Raw genomic sequence first — 21,704 nt, 5'->3', positions numbered from 1 at the left:
TGATACACAGGGAGGCCTGGCGTGCTGCAGTCCATGGGGTCACAAAGAGCTGGATATGGCTGAGCAACTGAACTGAACTTGCTTGTCTGTAAAACTCTTAAAAAAATGTTTGTTTATTGGGCCGCGCTGGGTCTTTGTTGCGACACGCGGGTTTGGATGCTTGCTGCCCCTTTCCTCGTGTGTGCTGCCTGTTACTCCCTGGATACGGGGTGTGCGGGTGTTGTGGCCCCTGCACACTCCTGGTATGGGGGGGCAGTGGTCAGTGCCTGCTTGTGGGTCCCCACAGTGGTGGCGGCCGCTGGGCCCATGGGGCAGTAGAGACAGTAGGGACAGTGCTTGGTGCCTGCTCCCGAGTCTCAGCGCTGGCAGCCTGTGAGCTCCTGAGATGGCAGGGACAGTGATTGGCGCCCAGTGCCGCCTACGCACACTCCCCAGCTTAGGGGGCAGCACCTGTCACATGCTTGCGGGTCTCTTGGCGGTAGTAGGGGACTGTGTCCTCCTCGTACAGTGGGGGCAGCGCCTGGTGCCTGCTCATGGATCTTGTGGCGGGGGCAGCCCTTGGGGCCTGCTCGTGGGCGTCTTAGCTGTTGTGATGCCCATGCGTGCCTTTGGAGTTCATGTAGGTGTGACCTGTTCCCTGAGAGTATGTGTGCAAGGAAGGAAGCTCTGTGGCGGTCCTGCCCCTCCTCTGTGTGCCCCCAGCAATGGTACCTTGCGTCTGGCGGGCCCAGGGTTCTTCCCAGTGCACCCTCAGTGGCCATAGTCCAGCCTATTCAGGCTGTCTCTGTGCAGCTAAGCCCGATCCTCCCCCTGGATCTGACCTCTGATGCCCAGGCGTCAAGCATGAGGCCCCCGCACACACCTGTGGACAAGTGTCTGAGGCTGGGGAGCACAGAGTGGCGGTCCCCACTGTCCGTGCAGGTCACTCTGTTGTGCCTTCCGCTCACTGGGTCCTGTGCTCTTCTCTGAGGCCCCGAAGCCCCTCCGCGCCCAGGTCAGCCTCCCTGCCGGTGAGGGGCCTGCCCCGGGTGCGGAGCCTCTGCCCCTCCTCAGCTCCTCCGTGGGTGTGGGCCCCCTTTCACGTCTGTTCAGTTTGCTCGCTTGTTTCTTTTCTCCTGCCTGGTGACGTGGAGGCTTTTTGCGCTTTGGGGAGTCTGAGGTCTCCTGCCTGGCATTTAGTAGATGCTCTGCTTGAGTCGTTCCACTCGTAGACGTGCTTTGATGTGTTTGTGGGAGCTCACGAGCTCCACGTCCTCCTCCTCTGCTTGCCAAGTGCCTATTTTTTGTGTGTTTTCAATTTTAGATCACCAGGTGGTCCTTCAGGCCGGAGTGGACATCGGATGGTGGCCTGGAAGAGACAGTTAATCCTTTTTGGTGGCTTCCATGAGAGTACAAGGTCAGTACCAACAGGAAGGTCCTCCTTCCTGGTGCAGTAAGGAGGGGGCTCTCTGGGAAGAGCCGCTTAGAACACACGTGCAGGACACTGCCCATCCCTTCACACAAGGGCTGATGGCATGGGCACGTTGCTTGGGCAGTCGCACAGGAGGGCCCTGAGCTTGGTTTACTGCTCTGCTGTCCCTCTTGTGGAATTCTTCATCGTTGTTAAAATGACTGTTTATGAAGTGTTTCAAGAGTACAGAAGAAATTTAAAGTTTTCAGAGAGATAATCTGTGTGGTCACCATTTATATCAAACAAGTCCGTTCGACCTTGAGAACGCAATTACAGTTTTTATTTATCCCACGTGCAGAACAGAGTTTTTTTGCTAGATATCTGCCATGTGAAATCGGAGAAAACAGTGGAATGTGATGAAGTCTTCTAAGAACTGAGCCCCCAGCTTCCTTAGTTCGCCTCCTGAAAGCCTTGCTCCCATGGAAGGGTGCGTTTGTTTGGTGGGCGCAGGTCGGAGAGCTCACGTGTGCTCCCGTCCCCGCTCCCAGTGCCCTGCTGTGGATGGGGCTCCTGGGGCCACAGTGGCCTGCATGTGGGCGCAGGGCCCCAGACCAGGGCTACCCGAGTGCAGTAGGGGCGACAGGAACCGTGTCCGATGGGTGGAGCTGCTTGCTCTTTCCATGTGTCTGTGTGTCCTTCCTGCGGAAGCAGGCCCAGCTCTCATCATGTGACTCTGACCCGAGCCCCTTGCCCATGGCTGCCTGTGACCTGCCTTCAGGACACCATTCCCCCTGTGTGTGACTTGGGCAGACCCGCCGTTTCCCATTCGTCTCCCTTCTCAAGGCCCCATCTGTGTTTTGAGTGCTTTGCCCCTGAAGTCCCAGGAGCGTGGTGTGAGCAGGGCCACCGTGCCTTTTGGAATGCCTCAGAAAGCACAGTGTGTAGGAAAGGTACCTTTAAGTGAAGTTCACGTGTTCATCTTGCTGCCTCTTTGTTTTTGTTCCTGTGTTGCAACAGAGATTACATCTATTACAATGATGTGTATGCCTTCAGCCTGGACACTTTCACATGGAGCAGGCTGTCCCCATCCGGGACTGGGCCCACACCCCGGTCGGGCTGCCAGATGACCGTCACCCCTCAGGGCAGCGTCCTCATCTATGGGGGCTACTCAAAGCAGGTAAGACGTGCGGGACGCAGGGGGCTTCTGTCTGCTGTGCTTTCAGTCTTGCCAGCGCTGAGAACCTCAAATAAGACTGCACCTTAGTTTAATGTGAAAGTCTTTTCTGTTGTTTAGATGAGACGTGGACAGGGGTGTGTGCTCTGCTCCTCTGAACACACTGAGGTTCTGTACAGCCTTGCTGCGTTCTCATCCATGTGCCACGAGGTGCCCTGCCCTCCTCCTCCCGCTCTGCCCCACCCCTACTAAGCCAGTGGTCAGCCCTCGCTCTGGAAAGGAAAACAGACAGTTCTCTGTAGTTGTGACCTGCCCGGGTCTCATCTAGACGTGAGAGACGTGGGCTGTGGCCAGGGCTGCCTGTTAATCACAGCAGATGCTCCACAGAGCCAAACAGGATGACGAACGGTAAGCCGCATTAGGCTGACCCCACTTTAATCAAGACAGGGTCTCTTTCCCCGCCGCTGCTCTTCTACAGCTGCACAGACAGCCAGGGGGCGGTCCTAGCAGCACGATTCAGAGCCCACTGGCGCCAGGCCTTGGCGCTGGGTGGAATGAGAAGCTGGTCTGTTCGCCTTCATGGGGGTCACCAGAATTGAGGAAAGATGCAGGTGTGGTGGTGTGGCTCGTCTGGCTGGGAACACAGGAGCAGCGCATGGCTCCTCCTGCCTGGGTTGCCGCCAGCTCTGGGTGTCTGGTTGAGCTGGGCAGCATCCAGGGAGGCAGCCTTTACCAGCAAGCCCTTAACTCATGGGGATCGACCTCTTGGTGGCTTCTGTGTTCCACAAACAGTCCATCTGGAGACCTCAGCCATCATCACCCCGAGTTCTGAAAAATTCCTGCCGTTGTCGGTCCCGCAGAACCAGTGTGAAGTGGTGCTAAAGACTGACCTCTTGTTGCCAAGGTGCTGAGGGCGGCCTCTGGCCGGCGGTCATGCTGGCAGGCGAAGGAAGGCCCCATGTGCCTCACTCTTCCGGACACAGAGCCAAGAGGCAGTCCTGGCCGGTTTATAGCAGTGCGTCCTGGCCTGTCCAGACGGCACCTCCAGCGCACACAATAGGGTTGTTTATCCACCTGCTGCGAGGCGGCCCAGCGTGCCCTTGACCTCCCTGGTGTCCCCTGTGCTGACCGGGTCTCTTGCTCTGCTGTCAGGCTGCCACTGTGTCTCAGTGCTCAGGCCAGGAGTGGCGTGGGGGCCCTTGGCCCCTCCCCGGCAGCTCTGTCTCCCTCAGCTTGGTGCCCCCGTGCCCCCGCTCCAGTCCTCCCCCAGCGCTGCTGGGAGCCCTTTCTCAGAGTGGCCGGGAGCCCGGTCCGCTGCAGTGCCGCCCTTGGAGTGCCGGAGCGTGCCCCCTGCTGGGACAGGCGCACCAAAGTTGGGAGCCTGGCCCGGGCTGTCTCCTGCTGACAGTTGAAGGGCCTGGCTCTGAGTGTGAGGCTGGGGCAGCAGGAGACTCAGGACACGTGTCCAGAGCTCATGGTCCAGGCAGGAGGCCGTGGGGGTGCGTGCACAGGCTGTCCTGGGCTCTGGGTCACTGACGGTTGTGCTGTGACAGCTTAGCGCTGTCGCACTTGGCACACATCTCTCAGATATACATGTGAGCAGAGGATGGAATCGTGTGTGAAGTGCACGCCCGAGTCACCACTCTGTGGGGTCAACATCCGCTCACCCTTGAGAACAGCCGAGACCCCAGGTGGACGCGCCACAGCCCCGGGAGTCATGCCCAGCCCGTGTCCTCCAGTGGGAGGGCTGAGTGTTGTGCCAGCGTGCTGCGCGTCACTGGGAAGGACAGCACAGGCCACCACGAGAGAGACCAGCGCCCGGTGACCTCCAGTCACCCCCGTGAGGATCGGGGGTGGAATGGGGGCGTTGCAGACTTCAGGAGGAGCCCTGATGGCTGCGGCATCCTTGCTCCCGGCCGCTCTGTGGAAGCCATCGACCTGGCGGGCAGAGCGCCTGCTTGGGAGGGGCTCTGGCTCACAGGCCACAGGGGGCATATTTACATGTGATGGTGAGGAAGACCCGCTCCGCTCATTGGTCTAGGAAAGATGGTTGCTGTCAGTGGAGCAATACCATGGATACCGCAGGTGTGGGGGGACGAGGGGAAGGTCTGCGCCGGCTGTGATTGGTTTCTAGTAACCCGCCTGCAGCGCTGACTTCCCCTATGTGCCCCCATGGGTGAGGCCTCGGTGTGGGCTTAGCTTCCGTGAGTGGGGGGCATTGGCCTGGAGGGTGGGCCTGGGAGTGGCAGCCACTTCCTGGTCAACCTGCAGGATGGGAGGACTGTCCGTCTTGGGGACTGTGACACACAGAGGCTGACCGCCTGACTGTGAGGGTCCCCGCCTCGTCCTTGGTGCTAGGAGGCTCAGGCCACAGTCCACTCAGGGAAGGTGGATTGTTTTGTTTTCCAAAAGGAAAGTAACTTTCCCCTTTACAGTAAACACAACACGTACTCATTAGTAAACAAGGCAAGATGAATCGTGCACTTCGGCTGAGAGAACAAAACCATACTGCCCAGTGATAAGGCCTCGCACCCAGACCTGGGATTCTAGGACTGTCCAGTGAAGTCACAGGGCTCTGTGGGGAAGCGGCCGATTCCAGAACTGGGGCAGGGAGTGTGTGAATGGTGCCAGAGCCCAGGAAACCCAAGACATCTGCGCCAGTGGGACACATCAGGGGCCTGGGTAGTGGGTCCCCAGGGGCAGAGCTGGAGGCGTGTGAGCAGCGGAGTGAATCAGGTGGTGTCAGACTGTAGTCCAGAGGAGATGTGATGGTGCACGGGCGCATGTGATGCCAAGCCAGTGACTGCATGAATTCATACACGGGGAGGAGAGGCAGACGCCCTGCACACTGTCCCACCCCAAGGAAGACCTGCCACCCTCCAGGAGGTGGAGCACGACCCCCGGCCCCTGTTAGAGGGGCTACACAGGGGACACTTTTCCCCCGAGGACAGCCTGGAAAGTTGGGGTGGGGGCAGTGACTGGACCACGGAGAAACCTGGTGAACACCTCAGCCAGATGGCCCAGGTCCACGTCTGCGATGGCGGTCATGGTGACAGCACATACCCCCAGTAGGGTGGGATGGAAGGGCACTTGACCTCTGAGACCCCACCTGGAACCCACAGCCTGTCCAGTCATGAGAACAGTGTCGGCCGGGTCCCAGTGGAGGGCACTCTACAGGACCCACAACCAGCACTCCTCAACGTCAGTCACCAGAAACAAGCCAGACTGAGCAGTCTTCCTGGCCCAGAAGGCCTAAGGACCCACGACAGCCTGGTGGGCTCTGGGGCGGGAGAAGGACGTTGGGGAGAACAGGAGTGTGAGTGAGCCATGGGCTCAAGTGTGGCTTGTTGATGGTGTCACACGCACCACGAAGTCAGGGGATCAACAGGAAGGGGAACAGTGCAGGGCACATGGGAACTCTCCGTGCCAGCTTGCACAGTTTTCTATACACGTAGAAATACAGCTCAGGTTTTCTGTAAACGTAGAAATACTCCGAAGTTAAGAGTCTATTAAAAATCAGGAGTTTGAAGGATAAAGACCTGGAAGCGAAAGCTGGTGCCCCCAGCAGCTGGAGCCGCCGGGAGAGCCAGTCTGCTAGGTTGCCGTCCCGACGCCTGTGCCCTGCGGGGAGGTGCAGTGTGCACACTGGGTGTGCTCTAGAGAGCCACGTGTCTGACTGGGCCGTGAGCCTGGTGTGAGGCAGGCGGTGCTGCTGAGAGCTCAGCAAAGCTTTTGAGCGGCCGTGCGGGCGTCTGCAGAGTTTCATCCGGTCCTTGGACCACAGCTTGAGTCCCGATATTCGGAGGTGATGGGGATGGAGGGCACGTGAGCTGGAGGCGGAGGGTGGCCGTGTGACGACAGGAGAGGTCCCCGTGCCAGCCCATCCACCCTGAGCAGAGGGCTCTGTGCGGATGGGCTTGGAGGGAGCCTGTCGTGTTTCAGATTTTGAAGCTGATCTGAGTGAAGGCTCCCGAGTCGCCTCCACAGGACCTGGGACCGCGAGCTTGAGGGGCCGTGCATGGCGTGGTGTAGCACGTGGTCTTCTCATGGCTTCCTGTTCCTTTTGCAGAGAGTCAGGAAAGATGTGGACAGAGGCACCCAGCACTCTGACATGTTCCTGCTGAAGGCTGAGGAGGGGAGAGAAGGTATGTGCACTGTGCCAGGACAAGCCACGTGGGCGGCTGTGTGTCGGTGGGAGGCGGGCAGAGGGTTTGGGGCTGGTGGGGAGCCCCTGCACGTGCCCCCTCGGGAGGCCAGCAGACACCTCGCAAACGGCTCCCACGTGCCCTCCGGGGCACCGAGGATGCAGAGTTAAAACCCCGGTGGTGTCGGTTGGTCCACGGTGCCTGTCGTCTCTCTCTCCTTCCTGCTCAGTGGTAGGACGGAGACTCCTGGAGGCTTATGGTGGGATTGAAGTCACCACTGTGCTTTTTTGTTAGTTGAAGTATAGGTAACATCCAGTGCTGTGTTAGTTGCAGGTACTCAGCAGAGTGATGCAGTTATATCTAAGCATACACGTTGCTTTTCAGACGGTTTTCCTTATAGGCCGTAAAATGCTGAGCGAGCTCTTGTGCGCCACAGTAGGTCTTTGTTGATTTTACACCCAGTGACGTGTTTCTGTCAGTCCCGTACTCCTAATTCCCCCCCCACACCTCCGCTTTGGTAACCCTAACTTTGCTCCTGTGTCTGTGGGTCTGCTTCTGTTTTGTGAGGGCACTTGTATCCTTCTTCTTAGGTCCCACACATGCATGTATTTACCTCACCGAGTGTGATCACCTCTGGGTCCATGCAGACAGCATTATTGCATTCTTCCTAATGACCGAGCCATATTCCATTGTGAATATGTATCACGTCTTCTTCATCCATTTCTTCTGTCAGTAGTCATGTAGGTGTCCTCCCGTTGTTCATTTTTTAAAGCTCAAAAACTAGTGATTGGTGAGAGAAATCACTGCCTCCTCCCCCACCCTACTGCCATCCCCCACACTACATACGAGTCTAAGTTTTGTTACTGCTATAATAGCGCTTTATACTGGCTTTTCTCAAAAGAAGGGGGGGTGTTGTGGGGGAGGTGGTTGGCTTGCGTGGTGCCAGTGGTGGGCGAGAGGCCTAAGGGGATGGGGCCTGTCTGGCCCTGGGCTGCTCCCTGCCCTGGGAGGGGTGTCTCTGTGGCGCCAGAGGCCTGCTGGGTAGGGCCTGTCCTCCTCCTCGCTGTGATGCTCTTTCCGTACAAGGTGTTTCTCGGATGCAGAGGTGATGGGGACCTGGAGCCAAAGAGTAGAGCCCCTTTCACTTGTCAGCGCACCTGCACTTGAAAGGGCTGTGTTCTCGGCAGTGGAGCCCTAGCCCTTTCATAGTTGGGCGAGCACACCCCGCCACCCTCACCCCATGCGAGGCACGCTGACAGCCTTCTCTTATTTAAACACTGAGACGCTGGCTGTCATGAGTGACCTTCTGGCCCGCTGGTGCATGCAGCTGGGGTCGCGCCTCCAGGGGGTGCTTGCTGTGGGTCGCTTCATTACAGAAGACATCCCTGTCCTTCTCTAAATGTGCTGGGGAGACTCCCTCACGTACCACGCCCAACCCCCTCTTGAGGGTTATTGGCAGACCCAGTGCCCCACTCAGAGGGCAGGACTGCAGTGCTGGCCCGCCCCAGGGCGTGGTGTGCGGGTCCCAGAGCCAGTGGGCCGGCCTCCTCTTCACCCCTGCCTTCACAGCTCCACTGCCCAGTGCCCTAGGCGAGTGTCGGGAGGCTGTGTGGACGGGTGGCTTCTGTGTAGACCAGCCCTTGAGGACGCACGGCCTCCGGGGCGGCTGGCCCAGGAGCCACAGACCACGGCTGCGCCCTCCTGCGGGTCCATGGGTCCCCGCCTCCTCTCCTTGGCAGGCAAGTGGTCGTGGACACGGATTAACCCTTCTGGAGCTAAGCCCACGCCGAGGTCTGGATTCTCGGTGGCTGTGGCCCCAAACCACCAGACGCTGCTCTTCGGAGGGGTGTGTGACGAGGAGGAGGAGGAGAGCCTAGAGGGGGACTTCCTCAACGACCTGCACTTCTACGACCCCGTCAGGAACCGCTGGTTTGCAGGGCAACTGAAGGTAGTGTGGGCCCCCGGCCTGCGACACCTCCCTCACCTCAGGGCCTCCCCTGTCTCTGGGTCTGCTGAGCTCTGTGGAGCCATCGTCACCATCTTCCCCATCACTGAAGGCGGGGACCAGGTCGCCCCTGCCCTTGCTGCCAGCACAGGCTGGGAGTGCGGCTCAGGGGCTGCTTTCCGGGGCTCGGCTCCCTGGGGCTGCGTCAGGTCGGGGGCCTCAGAAACAGGGCCCTAGGGCCACAAAGGGGGACGGTCCACCCCGTGGGGAAGACTGGCTCTGGACGGAGTGCCCTGGCGCCTCTGACGGGGGTCGGACGGCGTGAGCGCTGTGCTCTGGCTCGTTCTTCCAAGAGGTCACCCTGGCGGGGGCGGGGTCCTCTAACGCTTGGGCACTTGCCACATCATGCTGCCTGCTCTCCATCCGCAGGGGCCCAAGGCGGAGAAGAGGAGGCGCAGGCAGGGCAGAAAGGCGGAGCCCGGGGGCGCCGACAAGCAGGCGGTGAAGGGGCCCGGTGCCCAGGAGCCCCTGGAGGTGGTCAGGGAGGTGGTCTCAGAGGACGGGACCGTAGTCACCATCAAACAGGTGCTCGCCGCCCCGGGAGCGGCAGGACAGCTGGAGTCGGATGACGACGACGGCCCCGAGGAGGCAGCTGTTGCCCCGGTGGAGCCCAGCCCTCGCTCCAACGCCATGCTGGCCGTGAAGCACGGGCGCCTCTACCTCTACGGCGGCATGTTTGAGGCCGGCGACCGCCAGGTGACCCTCAGCGACCTCTACTGCCTGGACCTCCATAAGATGGAGGAGTGGACGGTCTTGGTAGAGACGGACCCAGGTGAGGGGGAGCGCCGTCCACCCCGCGACCACAGAGAGTGCTTGCAGGCCCGGGGAGGGCGCAGGCTCACCCCAGCACCACTCGTGAGCCCCGGACCAGCCCCAGGCAGCATGGACTGGACACCTGTTCTCTCCAAGGGGCCCTGTGTGCCCCGAGTGGACCCTCCTCCCCACCGCCCAGTCACACCACAGGCAGGCTGCGTGGACATGGTCACTGCTCCGTCCTGAGCTGAGGCTGAAGTACCTTCAGATCCACATGTCTGGGGAGAGGCTCGGAGTGGCTGTGAGACCCCTCCTGTCTCGGAGCACAGCCTCCCCACCCAGCCCTGCTGTGAGATGCAGGGATGAGGTGTTGACCTGGAGCCCCAGACATGCTGGGTGGGCCCCGCGCTCACGTCCCGGTATTTAGACAGAGGGTGGCATCCTCGAAGCAGCCACACTGACACTGGTTCCTCCCTTTGCTTAAAGAATCTCAGGAGTGGCTGGAGGAGACTGACTCGGACGAGGACAGCGAGGAGGCCGAGGGTGCTGAGGGCGGCGGGGAGGAGGATGAGGAGGAGGACGAGGAGGAGGAGAGCAGCGGCGAGGAGGGCAGGGGTGAGTGCCGGGTGGGGAGGGGCACTGGGAGGAGGGGGAGGGGAGGAGTGGGGGCCCTGGGGAGGGGCCGGCTCCCTCAGAGCTCGCAGCTCCCCTCCTTTTCTTTTTTTGGTAACAAGATTTTAAAGTTTTAATAAGTTTTTGTTAAGACTTACTTTGCTGTGTGGCTTAGATGGTGAAGAATCTGCCTGCAATGCAGGAGACCCGGGTCTGATCGCTGGGTTGGGAAGATTCCCTGGAGAAGGAAATGGTAACCCACCCCAGTATTCTTGCCTGGAGACTCCCATGGACAGAGGAACCTGGTGGGCTACAGTCCACGGGGTCACACAGAGTCGGACACGACTGAGCAACTAACACTTCTTTCACTTCTTTCACTTTACTGTGTAGATATGCCCCCGAGGCAGGCAGCTGGTGTGTGTGTTTCTCACTGTGTGGAGGGTGTGTGAGCACTTGCTGTGAGTGGGGCCTGTGCTCTTTCCTCGTGCAGTCCTCTGTGGACGTGGGGTGCTCACACGCTCGCTCTGCAGGACGTAGGCCCCTTCCTCACTGAACACGTTTCTCTCTCCTTCCCCACCAAAGAGGAGCACCCCTCGGTGGCACCTGGCGAGCTGTTCGCAGACTACCTGCCCAGGACGGAGCAGCACTGGCTGAGGTGTGCGCGGGACGACGTCGGGCCCGGCGCCCCGGAGAGGAGGGTGCTGAGGGCCGCGCAGGCCCTGGCCCAGGCCTTCTATGACAGCTCAGCCGGAAGATGGACCGAGGGAGGCACGGTTCCCTGCGGCTTAAAATAAACTGACCTGGCCCAAGGCTGCTGTCCCTCTTCTGTGCCGCACGTCTGGCTGGGCCTCTGGCAGGTCGGGGCCGGACTGAGGGCGAGGGTGAGCCGCGCCCACAGTGCAGCGCCTGGTGGGACGTGGCGCTCACAGGGCTTCCCCTCAGCAGGAGCAGGAGTTCAGCTCCGCCTGACTGCACGGTCAGCCGTCTCGTTCGTGTCTAAAAAGTGCGGCAGCTTTCGACCACTTGCTGTACAGTTTTCTCGGCTCTTTGGAAAATAAAGTGCCTGTCGGTGGGTGGCCTGCTTGCTGTGCTGTCGGGCCTGGCCTGGGGTCTCCTGGTGTGTCTGCCGTGTCGGGCTTGCCTGGGCCGTCCGTGGGCCTCCTGCCTGCTCCATGCTGTGCTGACTGGCTGGTGAGCCCACCTCCCCTCCCCGCCTTCGGATGGGCTCCACCCCTTTCTCTCACTGGCTCCCCAGGACGGAGAGGGGGCTCCCCAGGGTGAAGGGGGGCTCCGCAGGACAGAGTGCAGGCTCCCCAGTGGAGTGGGGGCTCCCCACAGTGGAGAGGGGGCTCCCCAGGACAGAATGTGGGTGCCCCAGAACAGAGGGGGGCACCCCAGGGTGGAGAAGGGGTGCCCCAGGGTGGAGAGGGGATCCCCTGGGTGGGGCGGGGGTGCCCCTGGACGGAGGAATCTCCCCTTGGATTGAGGGGGAACTGCCATGGACAGTGAGGGGACTCCCTTAGACAGAGGGGGGACTCCCCTGGGTGGAGAGGGGCCCCTTGATGGAGATGCGGTCCTCCCCTGGGGGGCCCCCTGGAAGGAGTGCAGGCCCCCCTGGAGGGGACTCAGGGGATGCCCCTGGATAGAGGTGGGTCTCCCCTGGAAAGATGGGGTTCCCTTGGATAGGGTGGGGGTTCCCCTGGACAGAGAAGGGGTACCCTGGGACAGAAAAGGGGCTCTGCTGGAGTGACAGGAGGCTCTCCTGGACAGGGTGGGTAACCTAGGATGAAGGGGGGCTCCCCTAGACAGATTGAAGGCTCCCTTGGACAGACAGAACTCCCCAGGGTGGAGTAGGAGCTCCTTGGGATGGAGAGGGGCTTCCCCTGAACGGAGAGGGGATTCTCCTGGAAGGTGAGGGTTCTGGAGGAGAGGGGCTTCCCCTGAACAGAGAGGGGATTCCCCTGGATTGAGCTGTGGCTCTCCTGGATGACATGAGCACTCCTCCTTTGGAAGGAGAGAGGATTCCCCTGGAAGGAGTCGGGGGCTCCCCTGGACAGAACAGGGGCTTCCCTTCAGGGGACAGGGTCAGTGCAGTGTCCTGCTTCCATCGCCCTCGTGGGGTCCTCCTGGTCTCCTCTGCCTGGCCTGGCTGGCTGTCCAGCTGCTCCCTTGGGTGGCCAGCACCCTAGTGTGTCTGTGCCCATGCCTGCACACCCCCACTGCTGGGGCACAGTCTGTGTCCCGGAGGCCATGTTCCCAGGTTCACGCGCATGCGGCGTAAGTACAGCTTCGTCTCTGGTTTTACAGAGACAAAGGCAGCTGCGCTTGCTTCCTTTCAGGCTGAGTCAGAGACATGGTTGGTAACTGGGGCCTGTGGTTTCTCGGTCTTGCTTCCTGCCGAGTTCCTGATGTGGGCAGCTCTGGGCAGAGTAAGGCCGACCAGGCTGAGCCTGGCTGCGCGTCACTCCGCCCTTGTCTGGGCTCCTCCTCTTACCGAACTACCTGGTAGAAAACCCTCGTTCCCCCATGAGGCTCATGACGCTAGGACAGTACGAGCTGGGTGTCGTGAGCTGACCGCGTGTGGCCGTGGGCAGAGGGGTCGTGATGTGCGGGAGGGACTGTTGTGCAAGTTTCCAAGACAAAAGCAGGAAGAGCTGGAGGCGAGCCCTTGGGTGAGCTGAGCGTCACCCAAAGATGGCCTCTGCCCATGGGGCTGGGGGGACCCGCAGGGTGGGTCCTGCTGCTGGGTCAGGAAAACCCAAACTAAGAAAGGGCGAAAGACAGAAACAGCTTGTTTCACTCTCCCCAACATTCGTCTGCCTCAACAAGTCTGTCACGTCCCGGGCTTGTTACCTGGACCTCTCAGGGCTCTCGGTAATGTCCTCTTGGGTTTTTAAGTGGGATGGCCATATGACTTACTGTCCAAAGTGGGGCTCTAGAAACAAAAGGGAGCCATTTGATGAGCAGGCTGGTGCGCTCTGCACACTTTCCAGGGGAGTTGTGGGCTTCATGAAGGTAGGAAAGTGGAGAGTGCCCTTATGCTCCCACAGAGCCCTCACGGAGGGCGTCCAGCAGGGAAGCGGGCCCACGGTTGCGTTCCTGCAGCCACGCTGAGCTATTCTGCACAGACCCCATCTTCCCCGTTGGTTGTTTGGGTGCAGTTGCGGTTTCCAGCCTGAGGGCAGCCCCGCCCCGCTCTCCACAGCCCAGGTCTCTCGGTTTCTCTGCCCTGGTTTTCACATCTCGAGCTCGGAAGCAGCTGTCAGGGGACAAGACGCCTCTCGCGACGCTGCTCTGGGGTTAATTAAAGCCTGCCAGCGCTCCTCACCATCGGGGCCGCCACTGCGCCCGTTCTTCCCTGGCCTGCATGTCCACCAGGGACATGCCCGGCAGTGGCGGGCCAGCCAGCCTGGCCCGGAGGGAGCCCGTGGATGTGCTTGTTGGGAAACCCGGGGTGCCAACAGAAGGCCGGCCGGCCAGCCTGCGGGGCAGTCCAGTCTTTGACCACCGTCTGGAAACCGGTTAAAAACTAGCTTGTGGAGCCCATCAGCCCCAGGGTATGATGATCTTGGCGGAACCCACCTGGGATTCCCCAGGTGCAGGGAGATGACAGCTGTCCAGGCGGGCACTGCTCCGCTTTTTAGGGGTGCTGCTGGCAGCCGGACGCGGGATGGGATGCCAGCCTGCCTCCGGTGAGACCCCTGCCTCGAATGATGGGCGTTTGTGCTGCCGCTGTTTTGCACGTGGCTCAGGGTGTTTGCATGTGAATGAATATGTGCCCTGCCTGTGCGGGTACCATCTGTGTCCTGCAGTGCCCGGAATGTACCAGAGGTATCGGACCTTTACCAAGTGTTGCGGACGGAATCACAGGACACACACCCAGCATGGACGACGCGTGGAGCTGCGAGGAGCAGGCATGTTTATTTGGTTCTCTCCAGGGCTGCGGCAACCACGCGGTAGTAAAAAAAAAAAAAGATGTACAAAAACATGGAACATCCCTTCAGAAAGTAACAGCAGCAAAAATGTATCTTCTGCAGATCCTCCCTCCCTCTCCTGTGTCCCCCACTCCCCCGAAGAAGACCCCCAAACTCAACCCAGCTGGGAAAAGGATCAGGGGGTGAGTCTGTAACAGGAAAAAAAAAAAACTGAATTTAACTGGAACATGCTCTAATCTTTAGTTTATTTCTGGTTAAAAATATAGCAATCCAGTGCAGTGTAGTAAAGAAATCTGCTCGAAACGTAGCAGAGAGACAGCTGAACAGAAGCAGAGCAAGCAGAGCCCATGGGCGCCAAACCCTGGGCCTTCCCAGGCTGAGCGCGGGCCCCACACACGCATCCGCGCACACAGCCCGCCAGGCGGGCACCCAGACGGTCTGGGACCTTGGTGTTTAGTTTGGACGGTGGACAGCGCTGGCGGCAGACACACCAGAACCTGGTCTTGAGGGGCTGAAACAAGTAGGTTGCATATTCTGGAGGTGGATATGTCATGACTGCTTAGGAGCTGTCAAGCCCCCCTGGGTTGCGACCACATTCCTGTCCTGGGACCCGACCAGCCCCCAAGTGTGCGTGAGGCATCTAGGAGGAAAACGCGTGTCTGCCGGGGCAGTGGAGGCAGGCACAGGACGAGAATGTGGAGACTGCGGCCTCAGAGACAGCCAGAGAGGACCACGTGGCGTGGGGGCCGACCGGGCTGTGGACCTCGGCAGGAGCCTGGACAGGCATCTTGTGCCTGCAGTGCACGAATGCCACGTGCTGGGGCCTGGGCCCAGTGGCAGGCTGTCCCTGCGAGGTCTCACCCCCGTCCCCAACCACAGTGCTACCCCTCTCCTGCCCCCAGGGCCAGTCCCCTGGACACCCACTGCGCAGCAGCCCTGGGGGCCTGGGTCGGTGGGGGAGGGAGAGACAGTGAGAAAAATAAGAACTTGACTGTAAGACTCGGTGTGGGAAGGTGGCCTCGTGAGGAGGGCCGTGGGGCAGTGCCAGGGGCCGGGGTGTGATGGCTTCACGGGCAGTAGAGAGGGCAGATGCTTGCCCCCGCTCTTGGTGTGCAGCAGAGGTCTGAGACAGAACAAGGCCCAGGGGGATGCCCACGCCTGTCACCTGCTCGTCCAGAACAGGAACGCAGGGTTACTGGACTCCCTGTGTGCGGCCCGTCCCCAGCCGCTGGCCCCCACCCCCGCCCCCCAAGGCTGGACCACCCGATCCTCCACCCAGGCTGCCCCCTCCACGTCCCAGATGGAGTGTGATGACAATGACGATTTTTTTTTTTGCCGCGGACTTGCCGGGATCCCTTTTCTTTCCATGTCAAGCTGGAGGGTCGGCGTGCTGGCCTCCTTCTGCCATGCCACACAGCAAAGTGTTATACAAGCAAGGAACTGTGGCTAAAATCCAAAAAACATTACCCAGAAAAAAAGGCAAACTGTGAGTAATACCCAATCGTGTGGTTCTGTGAAAAGACTCGGAAGTTGTCATTGGGTGTCCAAGCGACGAGCCTTCCCTTTTGTTGGTTTGCTTTGAAACATCTCCCGTTTGTACCCCAACTGTTTTTTCCGAACGTGACAATCTCCTCAGATGAAAAAGTTAATAAACAAAATGGCGACTCCGATGTTTAGCAAGATCACCATGGCAACCAGGATCGGCGCAGAGCCCTGGAACAGAATGAAAAAAGGTGAGGTGAGCCTGTGGCCTCTCCCCTACTCCTGAGCCAAACTAGGGGTTCCCAGGGGACTGGGGTGGGGGGACGGACATGGATCGCTGAGGAACCAGTCAGAGGCTCCCATGAGCGTCCAAGTCTGGACTCTGAAGCCCTTCAGGCCTGCACCTCTCCTGCCCCGGGTCTCTGAACACAGTCGCCCCCTGGCCTACGGCGTCGCTGCCTCCAGCTCTGCACAACCAGGCTTCAGAAGTGGCCCCTCCACCCAAGCGTGGCCCCAACCCAGGGAGGGCGGAGCTCTCCCAGTCCTCTCCACTGGCTTGCGGTGTGCAGCCGCCAGGAGCCCCCTGTGCAATCCTGGGACATGAAGCCCACCAGGGCACGCGGACCCCAGCCCTTCCCTCCCTGGACCCTCCATCCTCAACCCTCTGCAGGCCCCAGGGCTGTACAGGGACAAACGGCTGCCCCGGCCACCCCAGGTCTCTGCAGGAAGCCCTTCCATGGAAGGGTTTGGCAGTGGTGGTGCTCCCGTAAGTAGCTTTGTTTTTAAGCACCCAAGCTGTGCTTTAAGAGGTGTTAAAGCAGGAGCACGGTTCAGGGGACTCCGTATAAAGCCCTTCCTGCATCTCCCACCCTGCCCATTGCTCAGCTTTCTAAACTAACTGCGTGTATGTGCACACACCACGCGCATTTCTGGAAGAGACCTGGGCGCTCGGTCCGCGAGGACCGCCTGGGTTCAGAGAGGGCGGGCATGTCTCAGGACAGCCCTCCACCCGGACACAGGCTCACACTGGCTGCTGGGGGCTGAGCACACTGCGAGGGGCCCTGAGGGCTGGTCACATGGGGCGTCTGTCAGCCACTGGGCCGTGGTCAGAGAAGTTTCATGGGTCCTGCCTGCCGCCATGCGGTGGAGGAAGCAGGGAGTGTCTGCCTCCAGGTGGGAGCCAGGGGTGGGGGGAACAAGGGACCTGGGGAGGTCCCTCTGGGGTGCAAGAGCCCCAGCTCTCAGTCTGGCCCAGGCCTCTGTCCTCTCCTCCAAACCGCCTGCCCTCTGCGGGGGGCGTGCAGGAGACAACGTGGACCCCACAGCTGAGCAGGAGGCGCCCCACCCCCCACAGGGCCTGAGGATCCTGGGTCACAGCCCCACCGGCGTATCTGACCCCACGGGCCTGAGGCACTGTGTCCATCTCACCCACGTGGGAGCGGACATGCCTGTGTCTCGCCTGCTCTGTCTGGCCTCTGGGTTTCCCTCCAGGACACAGAACTTTCCTTAAAGGACAGCAGGGGGAAAGGTCCGAGAAAGCTGGAGGAAGGTTTGGGGTGGGGAGGCGTTCCAGGCTGCCCAGTTCTTTTGGGGGAGCTTTCAGAACCACCCAGGCGCTTTTGCTGGAAAGATGCCCCAGGGGAGCAACCCTCGCGTGGACCTGTCAGAGGCAGTTCGGGAATTCCCGTGGGTGGGCTTTCAGCGGGGGAGGGTCCTGAGAGCTGGATGGGCGGGGTCGGGCTCTCGCCACCCACCCTCCATCCCCGACCCCACCCCGGTCGGCTGGTGCCCACTCACCGTGCTGGCCTTGAGCTCGTCCCCATTCTCATCGTCAGACTCCAGCGCCACGGGCGCGGACCTCTGGGGCGGGGAGAAGGTCAAGTCCCAGCGCAGCAGCCGCGGCTCTGCGCGGTCCCCCAGCCTCAGGCTCTCCAGCCTCTGCACTGCGGGCTCCGCGCAGGGGGCTGGCCTGGCGTGCTCCTTGTTCTGGGACTTGGACCGCAGTCTCTGGGCCCCGAAGGCTCGGTCCTCCGGGCGGTGGTCCTCCCCGGGGCCCCGGCAGGCGCCCCCCTTGCTGTAGCGTCTTTTCGGAGGGTGCACGTCTTGTGTGTACGAGTCCATCCTCAGCAGGGGCTTCATCTCCATCTCGTAGTTGCTCAGTTTCTCCTCGTCCAGCTCCAGCAGCTTGGGGCCCCCGGGGCCGGGGTTGCCGGCCCGGTGGTGGGAAGTCCAGGAGAAAGTGGTGGGGGACTCCGTCCGCCGCTCCCGGGGCTTGGGGTTGCCGGACTGCTTGTGGCCCGCGCCCCGGGTGCGGAAGTCATCCGCCGGCTGGCCGCTGCGGAGGACGCCGCTGCGGATGCCGCGGGAGGCCCCGGCCTTCTCCTCGGCCCAGCTGTTGCGGGTGTAGTCCCCTCCCCTGCCCTCCAGCAGCATCTGGATGTCCCCGCCCCGCTCCTCGTCCACCGAGACCTGCCGGGAGAAGTGGGCCACCTTGTTCCTTGCGGCGGGGGCCGGGGGTGGGGTGGCCGTGGGGCTGGCGGGGAAGCTCTGCAGGGGGCTGTCGTCGGGGGTCAGGTCCGAGGGGGTGGTGCCCTTGCGGTACAGCTCGGGGCTCTCCTGCTGCGGGGGCGTCCCCGTGGAGGTCACCTCGATGTCCTCACTCGAAAGCTGATGCTTCGGCCGCTGGTACTCGAGCCCTGCGATGGGTTGGAGACAGATGTGGGTGGGCAGGTTACTTGGGGGTTCTGTGCTCAGGCCTAGGGGGGACCAGGATTGGGCCAGGTGGCACTCACTGCCTGCCAGCGGGTGAGGGGCAGAGAAAGTGGGAGGACAGTGTTCTCAAAGTCCCGAGGAGACCCCCATCCCCATCTGTGGCCACTATTGAGGGTGACCGGATCAGGATGATGGGGTGGCCCCCAGCTACAGAGGTGACCCGAGGCCCAATGTGTTCCTCCTGAGGACAGAACGTCTTGTGCTGGGTGACATTCCGCAAGGCAGATGTGGAGCTTAAGTGACAGTCCCACTGCCCCTGCCCCCATCCTGGGTCCTGGGGTTCTCCAGGCCGCTGCGAAGGCAGGGCTGAGAGCAGAGCTCCAGAGGGTGGTCCCAGGACGGATCCGACCCCAGCACCTCAAGAGCCTTCCAGTCGCTCTGGGAAGCGTGCATCCAGAGGCATGATCCTGAGCTGCGTGAGGAGGGTGGGGGCTGGGCTGCCAGGACCTCGGCCTCGGCAAACCCTCGGACCAGTCACCCCCTGCTCTCGAGGAGGGAGGAGGGTCTCGGGTCTGGCTGACTCAAGGGGCTTCTAACTCCTTTCATCCGTTCTCCGCTCCGAGAGCACAGGTGGGCACCCCATGAGTGTCTCCGAGCTTCACTGCCCAGCTCGGCACCAGCTCGGTCATGTGTGGCTGCTGATGTTTAAATGTGGACTGAAGAGCAGGCCAGGGGCTGCAGTGGCCACAGTTCCTGCATGGAGGGCAGCCACCTGGTTGGGCAGAGCAGGGACAGAGTTTCAGAACAGCCCTGGGGGCCGTGGAGCACACCAGAGTCTAAGGGGTGAGGCAGGCAGGAGGGATGCAATGCGCTGGCGGGGGGCTCTGGGGCACAGCCCGTGGGAGGCGTCCAGGGACCCTGGCTGAGCAGACTCACCGTTTTCCCGGTGCTGGAAGGAAGGGGAGAACTCTTTGGCAGTGATCCGGGCGATGCGCGCCTCCTCCTGGGCCTTCTGGGCCGCGGTGAGGGCTGCCTCCGCCTTGGCCCGGGAGTGAGAAGTCCTGGGCGGGGGAGACGGGAGGGCGGTGAGGGCCCGGGATGGGTCAGGACAGGGTGCCCGACACCTCGCTCACCCACACGGCCCCACCAGGGCCTCGGTGCCCTCCAGCCACTGCAGGCATGGGGCAGGCCACACTCGAGAGTGGAACCTGGCCTGGGACGGGTCCAGTCCTGCCTGAGGAGTGTCCCTCCTCCCCGGGTCCTGGCCACAGACTAGACCCCTGGCTGACTCGTCTCAGCCTCCAGGGGTGGGCCGGTGCTCAGTGTGGCCCTGACTAGAGACGGGGGTTCTGGGGGTGGCTATTCCCTGATGGACAGGGAAGCCTGGCGTGCTGCACTCCACGGGGTCGCAAAGAGCCGGACATGACTGAGCGACTGAACTGAACGGATGCCACTGCCACCAGCGCGCAGAGTGGGCCGTGCTCCAGGTGGCCGGCCTGGAGCAGGAAGGGGTGGGGCCCGCCAGCCTGGCACAGAGAGGGTGCCAGGGCCCAAGGAGCATGGCCTGCCTGCACACCAGCTCTGACCTACCCCAGGCGACCGCTTAGCCTCCGTCCCACCCTGTGTGAAGGGCCCTTGTTCAACCCAGCTGAGCCAAGAGCTGCGCGGCTCCTGTTCCCAGGACACAGGCCAGGATGGGTGTGTTGGCCCCTGGCCACCAGCCCAGCATTTCTTCCCCCAGACCCTATCCCGGCCACCACAGTGCCTCCACAGGCTAGTGCCTCCAACCCTGTGGATGTGGAGGAGACATGTCCGGGGGGGTCTGAGAAAACCTCCCCAAGTGGGTGGGAGCCGTGGTCTCCAGGCGCTGAGAGAAGGCGAAGCCCGACTCCCCTTAGCAGGGTGATGGTTCTCCACAGTCACTTGGATTTGGTGATGGCACCGCCCTTGTGTGAGGACACAGGCCCAGCGTGGGGACCTCACACCCCAGGGTGGACACGGGAGCCACGACTCCAAACGAGCTTGATGTTAGGCCCAGAAACTTCCAGCAGGACAGCCTCCGGCCCAACGCTCGGACCTGTCCCTCCCCAGCTGAGTCCAGATGAGACACAAAGGGGGCAGGGCTGGGTCACCCAGATGGAGGGTCTCACCTGCCTCTGGGTTCCACTTGTTCCTGCCTCCTGTCCTGGCTCCAGGGGCCTGCTTCCCAACCGCCAGTCCCCCGAGACGATTGCAGTCTGACCCCCCAGGAGCCTCCTCCCTTCCCCGGAGAGCTCTAAACAGCCTGGCCACACACCCCTCAGTGCCCATGGGACCCGCTCCATGGGGTCCACCAGGAGACCCCTCACTCTTTGCAAGCCACAGGGTTCTGTTTTTTTTTTCAGAATGCCCCTGTGCTAACCAGGACGAGTTTACAAGAAGAGAACAGGGTGTGATGTACCCAGAGAGTGTGTATGTCATCGCATGAGCAGGAGTGCAGGACCCAGAGCCGCCGCCTCCAGGCCCCTCGCCCGCCAGCCTGCTGCCTCACCTGGGAGTGGCCGCTAAGGCGGAACTAACCGTAGAAGCACAGTGCCAAGGAAATTCTTCCCTTCACACGGTTTCTGAACAACGGGGAAAGACAGCGCCTCTCAGTGTGGCGGCTGCCCGGGCCCCTTGGCATGGAAGCAGAGAAGCAGCGCCCCGCGGACGATCCCTCAGGGAACCCGTGCTTGTCATCTTGACAGACGAGGGGCAGGATGCCCGGGGGGCGGCGAGCCAGTAACACAGCACCAGTTACGAACACGGAGCTCATCGGTTGTCATCAGTTGATAAGCCATGGCTGCAGCCCACGGGCTCCCACGGGGCGTCCCCCACCTGCACCCCTGAAGGCACAGGGCGTGTCTGCGGCCCTCAGGGGCTGTGCCGTCCGCGCTGATGGGGGCATGGCTGGCCGAGGCCCGTGTTCACTTTCAGAACCGGCAGGGTCGCGTCAGACCCGGTGAGGGTCACTGTGAGGCCCCGGCCGCCCAGGCCCATCTCAGGGCCAGGGCCCTGGGGACAGAGCAGGAAGAACTGAGGCAGGGTTTCCGGCTGCGGGGGTCCCGCCTCCCCGTCCTTCTCTGTCTGTCTGCTGCATGGGACCCGGTGAGCGACTCCTACACGGACACCCCGACCTGGAGACCCGGGCACTCTGAAATCGTGTTCGAAGTGCCCCATCTGCTTCTTCCTTACCCCTAGCAGGGGCCCACGGTTTTTGTCTGACCCTGTGAGGCCCCACAGCCCCACACGCGCTGGACTGGACACGGCCCTTCCTGGGCCAATGGTGTGATCTGGTTCCTGCAAGGCAGCTCCCGCAGCTGAGAGGGTTGTGGTCGGGGCAGGACACCAGCTCCCTTGGAACCTGCCCGTGGGCCGGGGCTCGGCTTAGCTGATGCTGCGGCTTCTCCAGAATGTGCCAGGGGCTGGCTTTTCTAGTAACACTTTATTGAGCTATAACTCAGAATGTGTATATATA

The 21,704-nt window shown here is 61.5% G+C and overlaps 2 protein-coding genes across 3 annotated transcripts in view; one reads left to right on the top strand and one right to left on the bottom strand.

The window, feature by feature from the left end:
* The window catches only part of KLHDC4 (kelch domain containing 4), a 31,704-nt gene extending 20,546 nt beyond the window's left edge, over positions 1 to 11,158 (top strand). For both annotated transcript variants that reach the window (XM_018061831.1, XM_018061832.1), the window contains 7 exons: positions 1,304 to 1,396; positions 2,408 to 2,567; positions 6,634 to 6,709; positions 8,449 to 8,657; positions 9,084 to 9,486; positions 9,954 to 10,082; positions 10,662 to 11,158. In XM_018061831.1, the coding sequence (XP_017917320.1) occupies positions 1,304 to 1,396; positions 2,408 to 2,567; positions 6,634 to 6,709; positions 8,449 to 8,657; positions 9,084 to 9,486; positions 9,954 to 10,082; positions 10,662 to 10,873 (1,282 nt within the window). In that variant the 3' untranslated portion in view covers positions 10,874 to 11,158. The remainder of the gene's footprint in view (positions 1 to 1,303; positions 1,397 to 2,407; positions 2,568 to 6,633; positions 6,710 to 8,448; positions 8,658 to 9,083; positions 9,487 to 9,953; positions 10,083 to 10,661) is intronic.
* Positions 10,452 to 21,704, bottom strand: part of JPH3 (junctophilin 3) — a 79,586-nt gene continuing 68,333 nt past the window's right edge. Inside the window, exons 3-5 of the mRNA XM_018061830.1 lie at positions 19,145 to 19,269; positions 17,294 to 18,192; positions 10,452 to 15,727 (exon numbers count right to left, since the gene is read on the bottom strand). Of these exons, the coding sequence (XP_017917319.1) occupies positions 15,647 to 15,727; positions 17,294 to 18,192; positions 19,145 to 19,269 (1,105 nt within the window). The 3' untranslated portion in view covers positions 10,452 to 15,646. The remainder of the gene's footprint in view (positions 15,728 to 17,293; positions 18,193 to 19,144; positions 19,270 to 21,704) is intronic.

Source organism: Capra hircus, chromosome 18, assembly GCF_001704415.2.
Source record: "Capra hircus breed San Clemente chromosome 18, ASM170441v1, whole genome shotgun sequence".
In the NCBI taxonomy this organism is placed as follows: domain Eukaryota; kingdom Metazoa; phylum Chordata; class Mammalia; order Artiodactyla; family Bovidae; genus Capra; species Capra hircus.
This window is presented reverse-complemented; position numbering and strand designations above follow the sequence as displayed.